General features: G+C 42.3%; 1 protein-coding gene across 1 annotated transcript in view; it reads right to left on the bottom strand.

Annotated features, from left to right (window-relative positions):
* Positions 1 to 20,994, bottom strand: part of LGR5 (leucine rich repeat containing G protein-coupled receptor 5) — a 119,923-nt gene that overhangs the window by 1,554 nt on the left and 97,375 nt on the right. Inside the window, 12 exon segments of the mRNA XM_004429417.3 lie at positions 1 to 1,014; positions 2,006 to 2,089; positions 3,963 to 4,108; positions 5,116 to 5,241; positions 6,038 to 6,109; positions 10,441 to 10,512; positions 11,437 to 11,502; positions 14,689 to 14,760; positions 14,897 to 14,965; positions 15,115 to 15,186; positions 18,550 to 18,621; positions 19,983 to 20,051. Of these exon segments, the coding sequence (XP_004429474.3) occupies positions 1 to 1,014; positions 2,006 to 2,089; positions 3,963 to 4,108; positions 5,116 to 5,241; positions 6,038 to 6,109; positions 10,441 to 10,512; positions 11,437 to 11,502; positions 14,689 to 14,760; positions 14,897 to 14,965; positions 15,115 to 15,186; positions 18,550 to 18,621; positions 19,983 to 20,051 (1,934 nt within the window).

Genomic DNA, 20,994 nt, shown 5'->3' on the forward strand with positions numbered 1-20,994 from the left:
GGCTGGGAGGCAGGTCGCAGGCCGCGCGGGCTCTGGGGAAGGTCACCAGGGCTTGGGTGGAGTCGCAGGACCGTTTCTCGACATCCTCCGAGTTAACAGACATCAGGCTTGGGTGTTGTGATCTTGTCCAGAAGTAGGTGTGCTTTCCCAGGCTCCCCAGATCCTCCTTAAAATGGGGATTGAAGAGGATGTACAGAAGGGGGCTCAGGCAGGCAGGAAGTGGGACAATCACCAGAAGGAGAAACTTAACGACGTCAGGACTGACAAAGGTGAGGTTTAGCAAAGAGGAGAAGGACAAGAAAGCCACGGGGCAGTAGAGGACACAGTTGGTGAAGAGCACGAGAGCCACGTGCTTCACCATGGGGCAGTCCCAGACGCTCCCCAGGTCGCCCTTGTCCAGGCCGCAGTAGAGCCAGGTGTAGGCCACGGTCATCACGAGGAAGCAGAGGGAGTTGAGCAAGACGAGGGTCACCATGTAGCCCGTGGTGCCGGGCTCCCCGAAGGGCAGTGGCAGGCAGAGCGGCGATGTGCTGTACTCACGGCCACCCAGCAGGGGAACTGAGGCCAGGGCCAGGGCCAGGGCAGCACACAGCAAAATGATGGCTTTCAGGCTGGAAAAGGGGGTTTTCCTTTCAAAGTTTGCAGAGCATTTCACAGAGAACCCACGCTCCAGGGCTGCCAGAGTAAGCAGGAAAACAGATAATTCCGAAGCAAAAATGGACAAAAAACCGACGACTTGGCAACCGACGCCCTGCTCCCACCGTGCACCATGCTGAGCAAAGCTGCCGAAGGTGACCGCGTCCACGCCAGCCAGCACCGCGCTGCAGACCCCCATGAGCATGTTCATGGCAGCTATTAACCCAATTAGCAGTTTTATGGAGGAAAGGCACAGAGGAGCTCTGAACACCGTCGAAGTCACCAAGGCATTACAAGTAACGGCCAAAACCGCGATGGTCCACACTCCAGTTCTGATCAGCCAGCTACCCAACAGGGATTCGCAGAGTTTGAAGGGGCCTGGAAGTCCAAGGAAGAAGAAGACTGGGTATCAAATTAGGGTTTACAACTTTTGCCAAATTACAAAAATTTTGCCAAATTTTTGTTTCTCTTATTAGGACACCAAGAGACAGGGGCCACTAAGAGCCACGGTTCACAGTCCCCTTGCGGCTCGCTCCACTTCCTTCAGCCACTGTCCTCGTCGCCTCAGGTCCTCAGCAACACTGACTGGGTGAGTGCACCAGGTGCACACAAATAATGGAGACGGGGAACTTAAACCACTTGATTAAGGTCCCCCAAATACAGCAGCGTTGGGGCCACATAAGATCTCCTGGGCTTTTCATTATATTTTTTCAGGATGCTTCAAAAAGATCCTGTAAGCAGAGAAGGAGAATCCCAGGGAAACAGTCCATAATATCAGGAGAGGAAGGAAGGGTAGTGTGAAGGTGCATGTCATCAGGTTCAGACTGACATCTGGTGTTTGGGAGCAGGGGACAATCTAACCGTTGAAAATAAAACATCAACCCTTTTCAGTTGTCATTTTTTTCAACTGGCCCATCCTGTTTCTGGGAATGGGACAAAAAAATTAAGTGAAGTCAATATATATAGACATTTTTTTACTTATCTGTATAAACTATTATTTGCTTTAACCAAATACCTATTTAAAAGAAAGTTAAAAGAAATCACTTTCAAAAATCAGTAATTACATGAAGCAAGACTGTGGCATACTAGTTCAGGCTAAATTGCTAATATTATTTTAAAAATTATATATGCTTTTAATTACATGATTGATTCTTTACTTTCCATTAATCTGAATCAAAAGTCTCCCACAAAAATCCTATTTATGAATGGAGACCAACTCCAGGGAACGAACATTTGTATTTTAAAGGTGCCCATGGGGAGGGACACTGACGAGCTGAAAAGGTGGCACAGATTTTGCTTTGAAGGTCAGCCAAAATGTCACTGAGTCAGTGGTGGTCCTGCTGCCGAGGCCGTTCTGATGCTTCCTCACCTGGGGAAGGCGAGCACTGCACCGGATGAAGGGCTTTCAGGTCTTCCTCCAAGTCAAGCAGGACATCTTCAAGATCACGCTCATCTGCAGGAACCAGAAGGCCTGGAATGATGAGTTCTGCTTCTCTTCTCAGGGACCAAGTCCCAGGGAGGAGAGTCCTGGACTGCCCTCGAGACACCCAATGGGACGGAAGGTCAGACACCCCACTTTTCCCTGGGCTCTGGCTTTCTTGCAAGTCTATTATAGAGTAGACCTTGGATGTTCTCCTCAAGCTGCTCTGTGACATAGCATTCTAGCAGAACCGGGAGAAAGGCAAGAACCTGACTCCCAGTCACAGCATCTAAGGTGCCTCATTCTGTTCTTGTTTCCTGGAGCTCCCGGTGGCTCCAAATTGCACTGACCTAAATCAGAGAGAGGCTATGGGCTCTCCATTCAGCGGAAGAGCCACTTCATCCAATTTTCCAACACTTGGATAGCTACAGTGCACATGTTCTGGGCTGTGTTCTCCAAGCACAAGAGGGAGAATCAGGTAGAGCAAGTTTCCATCTTTTCTGGAGAATTCTGCTTAAAGAGAACAAATCAAGCAACTACGCAGTGCTTGTTGTCCATGAAACAGGAGTTTTGTGACTTGACACAGGAAGGTGCTGATTTAATTGGTCTGTGTGGGGCTTGGGAATCAGTATTTTTTAAAAGCTTCCATGTGATTCCAATATGTGGCCCAGGGTTGGGAATAACTGCCCTTGAAATAAACCCCATGAAGAACCTCGTCCCTCTTATTCCCTGTGTACCCCCAGGGCCCAGAACAGTGCCTGGCACAGAGCATGACTTGAATTGGTGGTTTGTTGTTTTTTTTGAGTGAATAATATAGTAGAAATTAGGGTGGATGAGGCAGGAAGAGCAAAAACTAAAGCAAGAGCCAGAGTAAGACACATCCTGCGCCTGAAACCAAAAGCCAAGACATCAGCTCCTCAAACCGACCGTGTGCAGGAGAAACGTTCCACGATGTGCACACAGACCAGGAGTCAACACGTGGCTGGGCCCCGAAGGAAGGAAGGCCAGTCTGTTCAGACTCTGTGCAGACCTGCAAGGCTGGCAGGGAAAGGACGGGGGCTGCCTGGAGCACCGCCCCACCTCACAGGTGTGGTCTGAGGCGCTGCTGTCTGAGTCAGGTCCCACTTCAAGGAAAGCCGTCTCCACAGACATTATCTCATTTCCCCTTCCTGACGGACACCCCCGCGGGCCCAGGACAGGAGGACATTTTAGAATTAGTTGGATAAGAAGCTGGATTCTGCAGCCCTTTTGCTGAAATACAGAGGCACCTAAGACGCCTATGTCCTCCACTGCCCCCAGGCCATAAGAATAAAAATGGATTCTATCTTCTGGAGAAAAAAGCTCAGAAGCATGTTTGAAAAGGGATCCACAGGGATGGGGCCCTTTTAAAAGTCTATGGACATACTGATATTAATATTAATAATTACTCCTGAGGACAATATATGCCAAGGGGGATCTAATTATAAACATAAATATTAGGAATTCACTTACAGAAAAGAGGAAGTTTTAGAATGAATCTGGAAGGAGAGTTCTCTTTCTCTAGAGTCTTTTTTTTTTAAAGATTTTATTTATTTATTTTTTTTACCCCAAAGCCCCAGTAGATAGTTGTAGGTCATAGCTGCACATCCTTCTAGTTGCTGTATGTGGGACGCGGCCTCAGCATGGCCGGAGAAGCGGTGCATCGGTGCGCGCCCGGGATCCGAACCTGGGCCGCCAGCAGTGGAGCGCGCGCACTTAACCCCTAAGCCACGGGGCCGGCCCTCTCTAGAGTCTTTAAACAGTGGGATTGACTCCCGGCTTGCTGGGGTGGTTACACGGGGACTTGTCTGGAGTTGAGATGATCTGTTTGATGACTTTTCAAGACCCTTCCAGACACAGTTTCACCCCGTGACAGAGCAGGTCTTACCTTGGACTTGAAACATTCCAGCATCCTTCTTATGAAGGTCATCTGTGCTGCTGTTGTCACCCTTATTCCTCGGACTGGAAATTTTGTAGCCGTTCTCACAGGCCCCAAATGCGCAGCACTGGTAAGCATAAGGCATTTCTATAACCCTTTGAATGAACAAAACCAAACAAAACACACTTGAAGAAATAGGTTGTTAAATACAGTGTTCATCTTCTCTCACTCAATAATTCTGCCTGTGGATTTTAGCTTTAATAAATAATCTAAAATATTAACTATGTGCATAAAGATGATCATTACAGTGCTATTTTTAACAACAATGGAGTTATTAAAAATTATTGCTATGAAATGTTGATAATTGCTGAGGCTGAGGATGGGTGTATATTATTTTCTCTACTTTTGTGTTTGAAAATTTTCATAAGAAAAGGGTTAAAAATGACTGCTAGGAAAATTGTAGCACCATTAAAAAGTGCTTATGGTATGATAGAATGCTAAGTGATGAAAACATGATATGTTTGTATACATACTGTGATTCTAACAATCAAAGATACATTGGAAACAAAGTCTGGAAGGAAATAACATAAAAAGTTGTTTAGGGGATGTTTTTAGATTTTTTTCCTCTCTTCTACTTTCCAAACTCTCTTTTGGGGTTATGGTTTTAAAAATATGTAAAAAGTACTGTGGTTTAAAATATATATATGTTTGTATATATCATCTTTCAAGGAACTTCTTGATTGATAATAAGCAAAACAGGTTTTAAAGAGCATTACTTCCTCAAATAAATATCAATTCAGTACATTTTATTAGAACATACACACAAGCTAGATGAATTTAAAAATGTAAACAGGAGTCCAATAATGTTATAACGTTATTTAATTACATGTCCTAGTTTATATCCATGGATCAATGGTTTTCAAACTATTTCCATGAACCCTCTGACTCTGGGAGGCATCTTTGAGAAAGAAGGAAAACGTGCTCAGGGGGACACATCCCTGCTCAGGGCTTGTCCTAACAAGGCCCCAGGGGTGGGGACTTGAGGGCATGAAATGCAATTCAGAAGAGTCCCATGACCTCATAAATTTTGAAAACTACTATAACACGTCTATTATTTCACATGACCACAAATGTATCTTATTAGTTTTAACGACAAACTCACTTGAGTTCTGGAAAGTTTTCAGATGATATCAAGCCCTGTAAGGCATGATTTCCTGTTAATTTTAAGTGAGTTAAACCATGTAACCCTGTTACGGGAAAGGACGACAGGAGGTTGGACGATAGGTCCCTGCAAAACATCAAACAACAATGGCTTTTAGTCTGTGTTAGCATAAAACGTTTATATTAAAAAAGCAACCTAAAGATTATTAAAATGCTCCATAAAACTTGTAAGCAAGGTCCTGACTCTTATTGGTAAAAGTAACCATTTTGGTTTTAGCTCCTGATAACTTTTCTATTTACAATCAGAATTGCAGGGGGAAAAATGTTTTAATCACATCCACACTGTAATTTCTACATTCAGCTTAATTTTGCCAGGTGGGGACGTCTAAAACCAAATGCAAGGTGCTACATCTAATTGGAAAAATGATGCTGACTGGATTCAGTTAGGGGTGAGGGGGAGACGCTGTCAGGGTTTATTCCCTTCCTTCTCTCCTTAACTTCTGTCTGACCAACTTCTTCTTTCTCTCTGAGACAAGGGAGAGGGGAGAGGAAGGAGCAAGAGGTGGAAAGGGGAGGAAAACAAGGACAAGACGCTTTTCTACCAGTCAAGACAGCGAACTATAACGTGCAAGCCCTTTAGAACTGACTGACATCTCACTCCGCTCCTCCTGACTGCTCAGCAACACGGGAACTCTCGTCTCAATAACCAGAGCCGGCTGTTGCCCAGATCTCCAGCTATGCAGGTGAGGGCCCTCGTGGCCTTGGAGGTAGGCTCCTCTCTCCTCTGACAGCTCTACTGTGGAGGACACTGCGCGCTAGCCATTCTGTGCACTGCAGGCTTCCTCAGCAAAACCAACGTTTCTATTAATTAGAAGGCCCCCAATTATTAAAAGACATACCATAGACAAGCATGAAATACTCACAGCTTTCTGAGAGATGGCAAAGTAGAAAATGCGTTGGGATGAATAATGACAATTTTATTCCAAGCTAAATTTCTATTAAAAAAAAAAGAAACACAAGTGAGAGGATTATATAAAAAAGAAGACTGTGTGAAGTTTTACCATATATATGCATTATTCTACCAAAATTTAATTTCCATTCAGGACACGAACAATTAGCATATCAAATCATCCTTTAGATAAAGATACTGGTAGATAAAATGACTAAAGACAAGGGGCTGGCCCAGTGGCGTAGTGGTTAAGTTCACGTGCTCCACTTTGGTGGTCCAGGGTTCTCAGGTTTGGATCCCAGACTCTGTGTACCACTCATCAAGCCATGCTGTGGTGGCGTCCCATATACAAAATAGAGGAAGATGGGCACAGATGTTAGCTCAGGGCTAATCTTCCTCAGCAAAAAAAAAAAAAAAAAAGACTAAAGAGAAAACTTAAATCAACTTTGTTTAAATTAATCAAGGAAAAATCATTCAGATGGATATTTTAGTTTTTATTCTCTTTTTACTAAAAAGTTGACTTGAACATGGTTGTAAAATTTTATTAGGGCATTTCTAAGATGAGTGGGGGTAGAGGAAGTGGAAAGAGTCAGGAACTTCTGAGGTTTTTCCTCTGACAAGCAACTAAATTTAAGAGCTAAAACATCCCTGGATATGTAATGCAACTCAGCAAGACTCTGTGTACATTGCCATGTACGTCAGGCTCCAAGAGAAACACAGAGAAGCTTTCAAAAAAATTCTCAGTAAAAGAGATGGACATTTAAATTCTTAACTGGGAAATGAATAAAAAAGGGGCTAACATATGTTGGAAATAAAATCCTTTGATAACAAAGAAAATCTACACTTTATGCAGAAAAAAATTCACTCAACACACAAGTAATGAAATGTAGATAATTTAGCAGGAATAAGAACTTCCACATTTCAAAAAGGGAGCAATGAACTTAAAATTTTTATTTTTAAAATGTGTAACTAATCAGGGTAACTAAAATGTAGACATTTCAATAAATTGAAAGTGATCACAGTTGACTTTTTTCTAGCACAGATAAGTGATTTATTTATGATATTGGGCCCCCTGAGTTACCCTGGACAAGTGGTATTCATAGATTATTTATATTCTCATTCAAAAGGCTCCCTGAATTGGGGAAACAGGAAGGCTTTTTATTTTGCCCTTTCATTGATCTCAGGACAGAAGAAGATTCCAGCTAACAAGGGGAAGAAATGGCATGGAAGGGGCGGGAACGCCACAAACAGCGGTTTCGAAATTGAGCAAGGAGACAGTCTTCTCTGAGCTGCTCGTAAAACACGTGTCCAGGGAGGGAGGCAAGTCCTACCTCCTGTCCAAGTCTCTGCACAGCTTTAAGTAGAACGTGGTACCCCGTGAGCCTCACAGACGGACTATCAGAAATGTGCCAAGTCCTGCCATGGGTTTTATAACGCTATGACTGGGATTTAAGTAAATATGGGAGAGTTTGTATGTCACAGGACTGTCATTCCATTCCTTTTCGTGAGCCTGTGTGCTAGAATCCTCCCAGCAGCCCCGGAGGAGCCATTTCCACTCTCCTGCCCTGCTCTGCACCTGCGGCAGACCCGCTGTGTCCCCAGGGCTCTCTGCTATTCTTGGCAGAATTCCCAGGGGAAGCCCCAGAGGAGAAAGAGCTTGGGCCCTTGTGGTCTGCTCCTCCTCTGTTCTGGAATCCCGTCTCTGGCGGCAGCTGCACACTTTCTCAACCACGGCATCCCCTGTCCGTGCCTCAGCTCCTCCTGGGTTTTGAGAACACAGTTCCTCCGTCTGTCTGTTCAGCCCCAGTCATGTCACTGATTTCTGAACACCCAGCCTTGCTTGCTCCCGGCTAACACCTATGTAAGTGTCTCTTCATTTGAACCATCTGGCGTGAATTCTGTTCCTTGCCAGGACCCTCACTGATACACCCTAAAAGGATACACACTTGTTCTAATAAAGACAACAACAACAATAATGATGATACTATTGCATATTGACTATGTGTCAGGTATGGTTATGAGTTTTTTTACATGGATTATCTCATAACCTCAACACAACCTAAGATGTAAGTATTATAATTAGCCTCATTTTACTGCAAGGAATGAAGCACAGAGTAATCTCAGGAGCTGGGATTCAAACCCAAGCAGACCAACTTCAGAGTCCCTAATCTTTTGCTGAGAACCTGTTTGGAATTCTTAAGTAAATAATGAGAGACCACTAAACTAGACTCTGGAGATAAGAAGATGGAAAAGTTCTTATCGTTTTCAGGGATGGCACAGTCTACCTGACGGCAGTGCTGAGTGTTGAGTTCTATAGCAGAGAATGTGCAAAGCACATCAGAATGGAGTGGGCTCCAGACAAGAGATCTTGTTCTTTTGGGATGGAGAGGGGGCAAGTTAAGAGTGCGGAGGAATCAATGAGTAACAGGCCCAGGAGAAATAGTGGCCCATGTGACAGGGTCTGGGAACGCGGTAAGAGGCTGTACCAGGAGGTTGGAATCAGAGTTTGAAGGGCAGTGCTCGAAGTTTGGTCTGGATCTTGAAGACAATAGGAGAATAACAGAAGAGTTTGAAGCAGGGAAGTAATATGATTAGATTTCTATTTAAGAAAGATTCTCTTTGGAGAATGAAATGAATGGGTAGAGACTGATGGTGGAAAGACTGGTTAGGAGGAGGAGGACGGTGATGAGATGAATGGGTAGAGACTGATGGTGGAATGACTGGTTAGGAGGAGGAGGACGGTGATGAGATGAATGGGTAGAGACTGACGGTGGAAGGACTTGTTAGGAGGAGGAGGACGGTGATGAGATGAATGGGTAGAGACTGACAGTGGAAGGACTTGTTAGGAGGAGGAGGACGGTGATGAGATGAATGGGTAGAGACTGACGGTGGAAGGACTGGTTAGGAGGAGGAGGATGGTGATGAGATGAATGGGTAGAGACTGACGGTGGAAGGACTGGTTAGGAGGAGGAGGATGGTGGTGAGATGAATGGGTAGAGACCGCTGGTGTAAGGACTGCTTAGGAGGAGGATGATGGTGATCCAGGTGCGTGAGTCATGGGCCTGTGGTAGGAGCGTGGATGAACTGGAGTTGGCAGAGTTTGGTGAGTGACTGGATGTGAGGTCTCAGGGTCAGGAGGAATTCAGGGGACTCAGACATGTAGCCTTCAGAGTCTGTGTCTATTCTTTTGGTATCTTTAGAGGTCAGCTTTTTATTTCATACTATACATATATATTTATATTTGGTGAGCACATGTAAGTTCTGCTCTCTTAGCAAATTTCAATTATACAATACAGTGTTATCAATTATATCTTCCTTTTAAAATAGAACTGACTTTGGAAAAAGCCAGAACTCCAACCTAGCGATAAGGCAGGTAATGAAATAGGTAATGTATTTTTGTTTCATATTTATTAAAAAAAGTCAAAGAACTTCACAAGCTGATTTAAAACAAAAGTAAGGAAAGGGCAACACAATTCAGAACAAGATGGTTTTCAAGCTAAATTTTTGGGAGAAGATGATTCTTAAAGGTAAATTTAAAATGTTTTGAGGTATTAATGGTATTATTTTACAAGAGTATAGTCTCAAGTATTAAACAAAACTTCAGGAAAGAAACGATTTTTAACAAAATATACCAGAATTTAAACATTATATATAGTCATCATTTATCAAAACTACATTGAAATTCAGTTTCAAGATGGAAAAGTTTTAACAGTCACAAAAAAAAATCTGTCACCAAGGTTTTCTTTCTTCATTTATGGTTAATATATGGTGTTTTCATAAAATGGAAATCATAAAATGGAATTAAATATTTACAAATCTTAGTTGTCTGAGCAACACAAGCATTTTCCAGGACAGCTGTGCCCAAGCCATAGTGTACTTGTTAAAATGCAAGTTCTCAGGCCCCGCTCCAGAGATTCTCACTGGGGAATGAGGGTGAGGGCCTGGAGTCTGCACTTCCTACAGTTGGAGTTTAGAGCCCCCAGGTGATTCTCAGGCACTTTGAGATGCATGCTGAAAAACTGTTTAGCCAGGAAAGAAAAATGGGCAGGAAGAATGCTATGGTCACCATTTTCGTATGGAAAACGACCCCTGCCAACTCCAGGCTGCGGACAGAAGCACATGTTGTAGGCTGTTCAGCAGCTTCCTTCCTCTGTATCGAAGTTTCACGTCTGCTGACTGGCGGAAAGCAGACTGTAAATTTACTACTTTTGAATTTATTCCTGGAAATTATCACAAGCAAAATATTTGCCTTTTCATAGCAAATATGTGCACAAAGGCCCAACAATACACGTATACAGTGAAAAGAAAATACCAAGAGAAGATCCAAGAGAGAAAGAAAGTGCTCCGTGTGGGGAGGTGCTGGGAGGCAGTACTCACAGAGATCGGAGGCCAGGCAACTGCTGGAAAGTGTCGACTTTAATTTCACAGATTTCATTATGTCGCAGGTCTCTGAAATGACAGAGTTCCAAAGATTGATTTCAAAGTCACTGGTTTCAAAGATTAGTCCTCAGAGAACTTGAACACAAAGGGACACGTGAGTGCAACTATCAAGTGACTGTTGTTAAAAATTTTTTGTTTAAAAAAGAATATTACAATTTACACACTTAAATAAGTATTGCCTCTCTTTCAAGCACCTAGTTACTTTGGGTGGATCTAAAACCATATTCCAAATGCCACCATCATTCAAAGACTCTGAGGATGCCTCTCCTGGCTCTGCCTTTCAGCCTTTCTTGTGTTCTCTGAGGGTCTTCAGGAGCCTCAAATCCTTACCTTCTAAAGATGGATTTGCTTTTTTTCTCCCTTAATTGCCCAAAGGCATTCAGAGAAAAATTAAGTGGGAAAGGATAGATGGTTACTATTGTTTTGATCAAAACTGAAGTATGATTTTTTATAGCAATAAGGCTGATGTTTTGTGGAGGGGGCAATTTTAAGAGAAGAACTCTAAAATGTTTCATGTGTAAGCAGCATCAATGGTACCTCAAATATGACAAATGTGGCACCTCCTCTAAAGATGATTATTGTGAAACAAACATACCAACAAATTCAAGTCCCTCCATATTCAAAAATAACACCACTCACTGGATGTATGAGTTTAGAAATTCCAAAGCTCAAACAAACCCAGTTCGTTATTACACCAAGTTAGAAAAAAGAAAGCAAATACATAATAAATGCTTTACTTATAGTAAATGCATAGTAAAATAATATTATCTATGTTTCCCAGCTTTATGGCCATCCTATACGATCACACCGTGTGTACAAAAGGGAGAGCATCACATATCTCTGAGGGAGCCTCAGGGTGAGGACCAGTGACCCTGGAAACGTGAGTTTGGGCCTTGGTTCTGCTGGGCAACTCAGAGACTCTCACAGACGTACATTTTCTGAAGCTTTTGGCAGACTGAAAAACTGGGTAAATCTTCTAGCAAGTTGTAAGATAGATCTCTGAAAAACAGAAGGTACAAAAGGGAAAATCTGTTACATACTAATCACGAGGAAACAAGCCTTCCCCTCCATGAGGACACAGCTCCCACAGGCCAGCTCGGGCCGCCTCCCAGCCCCACGGGGCAGGCAGTGACAGCACTATTGGGTTAAGCAGCAGATTCCAGTGTTTATTGAAATGTAACTGTTATACGTCTTTAATTGATTTAACTAATTTACTTAATGAATTTATTTATATTTTGTTAGTGATCTACAATGTTCTAGCTGTTATCTTACTGAAATGAGTACAAATTAAATTAAAAATTGTGCCTCTGTTTCTAAGAGCTGCTTTATCTCTATAGCTAAGAGAATCACTTTGGTTCTTTTCTAATCAACTAAAAAAAACCCCAACAACTATTCAAAACATAGCACTGACTTTGAAATTAATCACTACAAGGGGGAAAATATCTAAGAAAGTCTTCAGTCAAAACTCAACAAATTACAGAACAACAAAAACATCTGGACATATTTATAGTATAGTATAACTAATCTAAAACAAGCCATGGTAATTTGCAGAAAGCTTAAAAAAGAAAGCTCATAGATAAAGTAACATAGATATATATAAAAAACCTTCTCTCATATTTTAAAAGTTATCAGCTAGTCAACTAACACATTTTCATGCCTGAATCTAATTCTTTTTTTTTTTTTGTGGGAAGATTAGCCCTGAGCTAACATCTGTTGCCAATCCTCCTCTTTTTGCTGAGGAAGACTGGCCCTGGGCTAACATCTGTGCTCATCTTCCTCTACTTTATATGGGATGCCACCACAGCATAGCTTGACAAGCCATGTGTAGGTCCAAGCCCAGGATCCGAACCTGCAAACCCCGGGCTGCCAAAGTGGAGCTCGAGAACTTAACCACTATGCCACTGGGCCAGCCCCTATGATTCTAATTCTTAAAAACAGATCACCAGTAGGCAACTGAAAAATCCATACTGTTTCTAAGAGGCCTTTAAATTATTTTATTCTTGTAATTGATCACTTTATCCTATATTTATTGAATAAATGGAATTTTTAGAGAAATACAGTTCATTTACTACACATAAATAGTCCAGATGAAGTGGTTTGCAAATAGAAATTTTTAGTTTATTGTAGAGGTTTGAAAGACCAAACCAAACCAAACCAAAAACAAAAAAACAAAACCAGACCCCACACCTCTGCAGAAGTACACCTGAATAATAATATGGTGTGCATTTTTGAAAAGCAGTGAATGTGATAAAAATGGATACACATATTATCAAAGCTGATGATAATTTGGTTCACTTATCTTCACAGATTGCAAGAGGACAAATCCTTCCTGTGTACCTCTTAGCAGGGAGTACATAACACCTTCTTCTACATAATGTAAAGACAGTGTCGCCTTCTACCTACCTTCTACCTCCTGATTTTCGTGGCTAACATTGATCAAGCACTTCTTATGCAGAGACACCATGTTTACAGCTTTACCTGAATCATTTCATTTAATCCTTGTGGTCACCTTTATGACACACTTTGATTATCCCCATACAAAGTGAAATGACTTGCCTAAGATCTCCAGCTCATTAGTGGGGAAAGCCACACACAGCCAAGTAATTCCCAGGGAGGTGAAGCAACGTGGGGGCAAAACCAGTCAAACACAGTGAAACTTCCTCATGTAACAAGTACTCAGTGGATGACTCAGCCAAAGGAGGGGCTTCCCAGACCGGAGCATCAGTAGTAGAGGGCAGGGCCCTGGGTTCTGCTACCTCAGCTAGTTCTACTTGGTCGATACACTGGCCAGAGTTGGTGTCTCTCTCAGCTCTCTCCTTAAACGAGAAGAGCCTGCTTTGCTGACCTTGCAGGGCTGTTGTGAAGAACAAATCAATAGTACAGGTTGAAGTACTTTGAAAACAGCAAGATACTGCCATTAACGTATTTGTGTTCTGTCAGGCCTTTCAAGTTTCAACTTGAGGAAAGAATAACGGTATAGAGGAGGCGAGAGAGAAGATGCTCAGAGCTAACACTGCCCAAGAGTTTCCAAAGTTCCAGGTGCTGGTGTGAGTTTCTGACATGCGGTAACTCATTTAATCCTCAGGAAGATCCTCTGAAGGACGTGGCTACATGTTTATTTTACAGATTGGGAAATGGAGCCCCGGAAGGGATAAATAACTTGTTCAAGATCCTGAGCTGCTGCACAGGGAGGATGCACGTGACCCAGAAACACAGGCCCCAGAGCCTTGCCCTTGACCAGTTTGCCAGCCAGCCTCCATGTGTGCAGTTCTCGACCTGGGCGGCTCACACCGTCACATCCTGGAGACAGATGCCATTTAAATACTGGCTCCCTACTTATTAGTTACAGTTGTGAAATCCTAGTCATGTTACTGAACCAGTTTCCTCAAGAAATGAGGATAATTGTACCTCTTCTGGGTGTGGTGGGCAGATTCTAAGATGGCCCCCAAGATTTCCACCTCCTGGTCTACATACACTTTCTCCCAGTTATTCAGCAAATTGCTGCATTTGATTTCGGACTGCAGTGATTTCCTGCAGTGTGGCGAGGGACTGTGGGTCCTCTCATTAAGTCCCAACAATGCTGAGAGGATGATAATGGGGTGGAGAGGCAGAGGAGGGAGAGGCTTGAAAACGGAAGGTCAAAACGAGGCCCTTCTAATTCCTATAAACTACTTTCCATAACACATGGGAAAAGCAGAGAGGAAAAGCTCCTCATCAACAGAAATAACACATGCAGGCTGCCTAACTATTAGACGAAACATGAGAACTTGGCACCCACAGCTACACTGGAACAGTGTCTGGTCCCTTTATCAAGGTTGTATGGGTCTGATAACTCCATTTTTTATTTTGGCATCCATATTGGATTTTTAATCCACTGTTATTTTTTTCAGCTCTGCGAAGCTTTTAGAGGGGGAAATGAAGTTATTTTGGCTTCACCATATCCATTTTCTGAAAGGAAACGTGTGCCAGTTGCGATTCTGATGGGAGGCTGTTTCAGACTTGGAAACAAGGGTCACTGCGCCATGACAGGTCACCTCAGAGAGCCGTCTCCCCGGCCCAAGGGGCAGAGGAGGCCTGACCTCCTGGAGCCCTTTCTAAAGGGTTACTGAAATAAAGTCTGCCATTTCACCCCAAATGGAAGTTGCCTGTTTGTTCACACAACATCACTGCCTCACTGACACGCACAGCACTTGGAGGTTAGGGAACTGGTTGCAGACGGTTTGAGGAAGAGACGAGATCTGTGCTCCAGTTAAAGTCCTGTGGAAACACAAACCAGACATTACTCTTGTATTCAGGCTCACACAGCGACATACTTGATTGACTGAGGTTAAGGCTGCCAGGCTTTAAGGGAAGTGCGTGTTCTGGGCAGTCAAGAGCCTGCTCAGGTACTTACAGACTCTCCAGGCCCCCAGTTCCAGTCAAATCAGGAAACTCAGTTATCTGTGAGGCACCATTCAAAGTCCTAGAAGGAGGGTACATGAGTATTACTTGGAGAAGATTCTAGAAAGGGGCAATTGTTATTGCCATTTTCAAAGCACTTCCATTTATAATATTCATTTGGCTTTTACAGCAACCCTACAAGGGGAAAGTATCTACGAGATAAAAACTTACAGTGTTCTTAGTTCAGGTAAATGTTGAAAAGCGGATCTTCCAACCAGCTGGATGGGGTTGTCATAGAAATGTCTGAAAAAATCGAAACACCAATGTCTAAGTATAAGACTTGAATGACAAATGAATATCTGTTCAAAATTCCAACATGCACATTAAACGTATTTATGTAATTTTGATTATACTATTCCTGATTACTTGGTTTCAGGCAAACCTCAAAAGTGTTTTAACTCACATCGTGAGACTTTTGGTAAGAAATCCATACTATATAAAATTGAAAATTTCTGACAGCAAGGTAGATATGAGAGATAGTTACTAAGGAGGAAAGCAAGTGAACTGAGTGTAGTTATACTTAGAAATATTCCTCTGCCTCCAATATCTGTGGAATAGCCACTGAGTTGCAAAAAGGTAATTCAAGGTGCTGGCAATTGTATCATTAATTAAAGAAATGAAGCTCTATATATCTACATGAAGGTTATATTCCAGTCAAATCTTATCATAACATATACAAGGAACTTTTCAAATTATTTGAGAGGAAATAAACTATTTTGAGTTTTTGGTAACATTAGAATTTTTTTTTGAATAAATTATTGCTCTAAAAGATCAGACATTATTAGAGCTTATAAAAATATTTTGTTTTACAGGTGTTTTCAATGTAATGGCATTTGAACTGCCTGGTCAATGGGACCCCCCAAATAGTTCTGAGCTGAGATATCCCTCTAGTTCAATGAAATTCAACAAATATTTATTGGTTTCTACTGTGCTCAAAGTATGAGGGTAGGTGCTGTGGGGACTTGAGACTGACTCAAAAAGGAAGCTGTCGCTGGGTGTCTACCATGTGCCTGGCATTACGGTAGATGCTGGGGTTTGAAGAAGAATGAGAAAATGTCCCTGCCCTAAAGAAGCTTGGAATCAGCTGGGAGAAAACACATAAATAAGAGTGTACCACTTTCTAGTTGACAAAAGATTTTCATATATGTAGCTCACCTCATCCACCCAACAACTTTATAAGATCCATAGAGTAGACACTTAAATACTATTTTCCTCATTTTTGGAGGAAGACACTGAGGCTCAGATACTTTGACAAGTTCATTACCTCCCAGGGCTTCAATTTTCTAATTTGTTAAATTGAGATGATAATACTTAGCTGGAGGTTGTGTATGCGTGGGAAGAGCTAATGCAGGTGTAACATCTGGCTCAGTGCTGGGGTACAGTCGTCACCCCACAAACCTGACTCCCCTCTGTACTCCTACCCTCTGCCTCTTCTTTTCCCTTGGATTAAACAATTGGTAAGAGAAAGAGCTAGCTGGCATATAGGTCTTATGATTAAAAAGCAGAGTTTTCCTCATAACGAATATGACATTATCCCTTATCTACACTACATGCCTGTGTGTGTATGTAACTGTGTTCACATCCATGTACGTATATATGCACAATGGCCAGAGATGAATGCACATGCTTGTGCACAGAAGGCACAAGTATCAGATCAAATAGGATCTGTAGGGCTGGTTCTCAGGGGAGAGTTCTCTTGTGAGCTCAAGCAAAACTTCACTGAAATGTCATGTGAAATGGATCCTGGAAAACAGAATTTCAACAAGCACAGTGAGGGGATGGAATCACAAGAACAGAGGAAATAAAGAAAGAGCTTTCTTCTATGCATAGCTTAGTCGGTCTGGGTTACAGCACAGAGTCATTGAGGAGAGCTTGGGGAACTGGTTGGGAGGGTTGGCTTGGAATGTGGAAGGCTGTGAACGTCAGAGTTTGTATTTAATGTAAACAGACAGTCCTGAGTCTCTGTATGTTTCATAGCAAGAGACAATATGAATGCTGTGATTCAAGGGTGATGACTCTGATAGTGGTAGAAGCAGGGAGATGAGCCTGAGGTTGTAAAAATCTAGAGGTAATGGGAGCAGAGAGGCTGGTGGCAGAGGGGATGAAGAGAAGTTATGGATAGGGTGGGGACTACAGAGGTAGACAGGAGGCCTAGGGAGCCAATGGGACATGGGAGACGTTCTCAGAAACTAGGATTCAGGGGGCATGGGTGGGGGCAGCAGTGACAAGAGATAGAAACAGAGTCAGGAGCAAGGAGAGGAGAATTTCAGGGAAAAAACAGTCAACACCATCACATACTGGATAGAAGTGCTCATAAATATTGGGGCTGTGAGTGCCCCTCAAGGGGTATTAGCATGTCAAATGAGTGATGAAGAAAACCAGTCCCCCCACTTCAATGACCAAGGAGCAGAGGTAATGCTATTTGCCGACTTCTCAACATGTAGGTACTTTCTAACAAGGACTCATGTTTATTGGCAACAAACTTTAAAACCCTTAGTTTGCCAACATACTGCCAGAACATTTCAGAAATGATGAATGGCGTTTGTTTTCAGGCATCAGGGCTAATGGGCACTCCAGCTCATTTGTGACAAATGCTACACAGTTCCAGAAAGCCTCGATCAGGTTGGCACAGGACGAATATCTGCAAGAAGTGCCCAGAGTCACCTTCAGTAGCTGTGCTTACTCTCCTCCCCACAGTTGAGACGCTTCACCCACGACCTGGGGCCACACTGTGCCCCAAACCCACCAGTTGTCCTCATTAAGAGCAGCCACATGCTTACATCTTTTCATCATCCTGTATGTCTACATAGGATCCATTTTCCGTTTGTGCTCTCTATTTCATGCCATTATGGCATATAAATCCTCATAGACACCTTTCCAGAATATATGCACCTTCTAGTATTACACCCTAGTTTGTATAAGTGTGACTCAATGCTTGGGCTTGATAATGAAGGATTTAGAGACTTAGCATAAAACAGAATTCCCCTCATCTCCCGCTGTGCCCCCATGCTTATCTAGGCTGTAAAAGACTCTGTATATAGTTATTCATTTATTTTTATTTCAGCTTTATTGAGGTGTAATTGATGTACAAAATTGTAAGATATTTAAAGTGTATATTGTGGCGATTTGATGTCTGTACACATTGTGAAAGGATGCCCCAATCTAGTTAATTAACACATCCATCACCTCACAGATTTACCTTTTTTATTTTGGTGAGAACCTTTAACGTAATAATTTATATTTATAGTATACTTGGGTTCAAGTTCTGAATGACTAGGTGACCTGACATTGATGCTCTAAAAATTAGTTTTATTCCTTAGAGAACAGAGACAAGCAAAAGCATCTTACAGGATTATTGTGAAGTGAGCCAAGGCACTGAGGGTGCCAAGCACAATGCAACGCACGCTGCAAAGAAAAGAATCTTTTACATTATTGCAGCATTCAGCTAAAACCTGGCAGAACACCTCCAAAGACACTTCTCTGCACAGATTCTTACATCAACTGAGACAGAACTTAGACAGACGTGGAACACTGGTCGTACTAGGTGTAAGTGCAGTCCATGTATAGTTCAGGATAGAAAAGTCAAGAAGAACTAAGGCCACTTACATTGTAATGAGAGAAGGGTTGCCTACAAACGCTTTCTCAGGGATCAGCTTTATATTGTTGCTATGAAATCCTCTAGAAAGAGAGGAAAAAACAATTTATAGAAAATATCATGTGGGGTAAAATTATTTAATAGTCTCCCCACGCCCCCACGGCAATAACCAGCACCTTTGGTAACTGAAGGAGAAGGTTAAATTCCATTATGCATTTTGACACTTACGTGCCCTCACCTACTCTCTAGGAGAAAAAGAAATCATAAGCTGTCATCTTCAAAGAGGAATAAAGAATCTGAAAATAACAATTGTGCTTTACGGAAACTCACAATCTGATGTTATAAAAAGAAAATCCACCTGTTAACTTACAACAGAGCACCACTGCATAACAACTTGAGACGATGGGGACCATCGTAGGAGAGAGGATTATGATCACTCCTCCTGACCCCATTTGAAGCCAGGAGAAGAGAAAATTGAGGTAAGCTGCAGTAAAGTCAAGATTTAAGTAATCTCCTCATGAAGACAAAATTTCCTGAGCCAAAAGAAGGTGCCCTGCCCAGTGAGTCTGCAGTAACAACAATCCGCCTCTCGTCTGTCGGGGCCAATGCTGTCTGAAGGGCAGGGTCACTGATCTGTGAGGCCTGTGTGGACGAGGTGACTGGCAGTCTTGGGGCTGCCTGACCACAGACAGTGACGACCTTCTAGATGAGCCACACACGGGGTTTCCTGAGGCAGAACCTCTTTAAAGATTTTCTTTTATAAACATGGCCTGCAGTCCACCTCCTCTAACTGTATGTCTGGTTTCTCCTGCCAGGAGAATAGGCTCGCTGCTGATTTTCCTCTCCGAGTGTTAGAACATTCCTTACATAGGTACAAAGAAAAGCTAATTAAATTATAGTATATAAAAGACAATATATGCAAACCTAATAGCTGAAAGTTAGCTTTACTTTAGTAAAACCGTGGGGTTCTTTTTATTAAGTAAGATTCATGCAGCATTTAAAGAATATGAAACAGTGTACATGAAAGCATCTCGCACTATACCAGGCACATACCTTTTCTTCATCCAGTCCTTGACGTAGGCAGCCTAGAAAAGTTTGTTTTCCAAAACACTCAGCAAATAACTGAATTCATCACAGTTCTCTACAAATCTATAAAGTATATAAATGTGGGGGAATATGGTTCAGGAAAAGAGTATGGCTCAGACAAATATGTATATTTTTGCTAATATACATATTTTAGAGAAATCCATTATAAATTAAAAAAAGGTTATCTGATGTTTGCTGGTGATAGAATAGATTAAAACATATTTCAAGTGTACTTAACCATTATTTTTATGAACTTTTAAAATTTTCTAGTAAGTCATATTAGGCACAATAACCAAACATTTTAAAATCAATTCACAAAGAATAGAATTCTCCCACTAAATTTGTCCTAAATACTTACAGTTCTTTAAGGTTGGAGAGTGTCCTGATTGCAGTGGGGAATTCATCAAGATTATTATAATTTAAATCTCTGAAAAGAAGTAAATAGTATTTTCAGTTTTTCATTTAAAAATTCACATGTACTACATTTAAAGGCAAGTTAACATGCTATTCCAATGGACGAGCATTATTAATGAAAATTCTCATTCCTTCTCTTTATGAAGAGAGATTTTCTTGACTTGCTGAACATCATGATTCCACAAGTATCTGCATTAAAATGGTCATTGGATCATGAGATATTTCAGAGTCAAGGCTCAATGGCACTGGAGTGTTTAAAAAAAGGGAGGCGACATACAGCATGTAAATGTCCGAGGAGGAGGGACGCCGGGCTGGGTGTGGGCAGCTCGCTGATGTAGCTCTTCAGGGAAACCTGGCTCCCTAAGCTGCCAGCCCAGTGTGCATCCTCGGGGCTCCTGGATCACACGCCCTTTCTTGTTCCCTCCTTCACCCTCTGACTTTTCCCCTGTTTTTCAGAGTCTCGCCTGAGAGGACATCTTTGTCCCTGACTCCTGCAGGGTGCCATATGACTCCCAGCCAGAGGTCCAGGATGACAGCCTGCTTCTGGGGAGGTTTATGTGGCACGGGACACTCTCAGGAAGGACGCCAGGTCCAGAATTTCCTCAGGGTCACAGATAATGATTCAGATCAGAAGTGTGATGTTTTCCATGCTCTGTGAGGCAGAGCTCTATATTATCCTTCATGCGCAGAGGTGGAACAGCCAAACGATCTCAACCATTAATTTCTCTATTTGTTATGATACAAATGGCTTTTCAATTCCATTGCTCACAAGTGCTTCACAGACTTTCTCCACCTTTTATCTACATCTTCGTATGAAAAAGCAATTGCCCCCTGTCTCTGGGAAGGGCAGATTTCCCAGATGATGCAGAAATTGGTCAGGCAATCAGATGTGGTTAGCTCTTCCTCTGTGGACAACTGCTATTTAATTTCATGAGAGAGATAGTTTGACTGAGTTA

Source organism: Ceratotherium simum, chromosome 17, assembly GCF_057802395.1.
Source record: "Ceratotherium simum simum isolate JZ-2026a chromosome 17, ASM5780239v1, whole genome shotgun sequence".
NCBI lineage: Eukaryota > Metazoa > Chordata > Mammalia > Perissodactyla > Rhinocerotidae > Ceratotherium > Ceratotherium simum.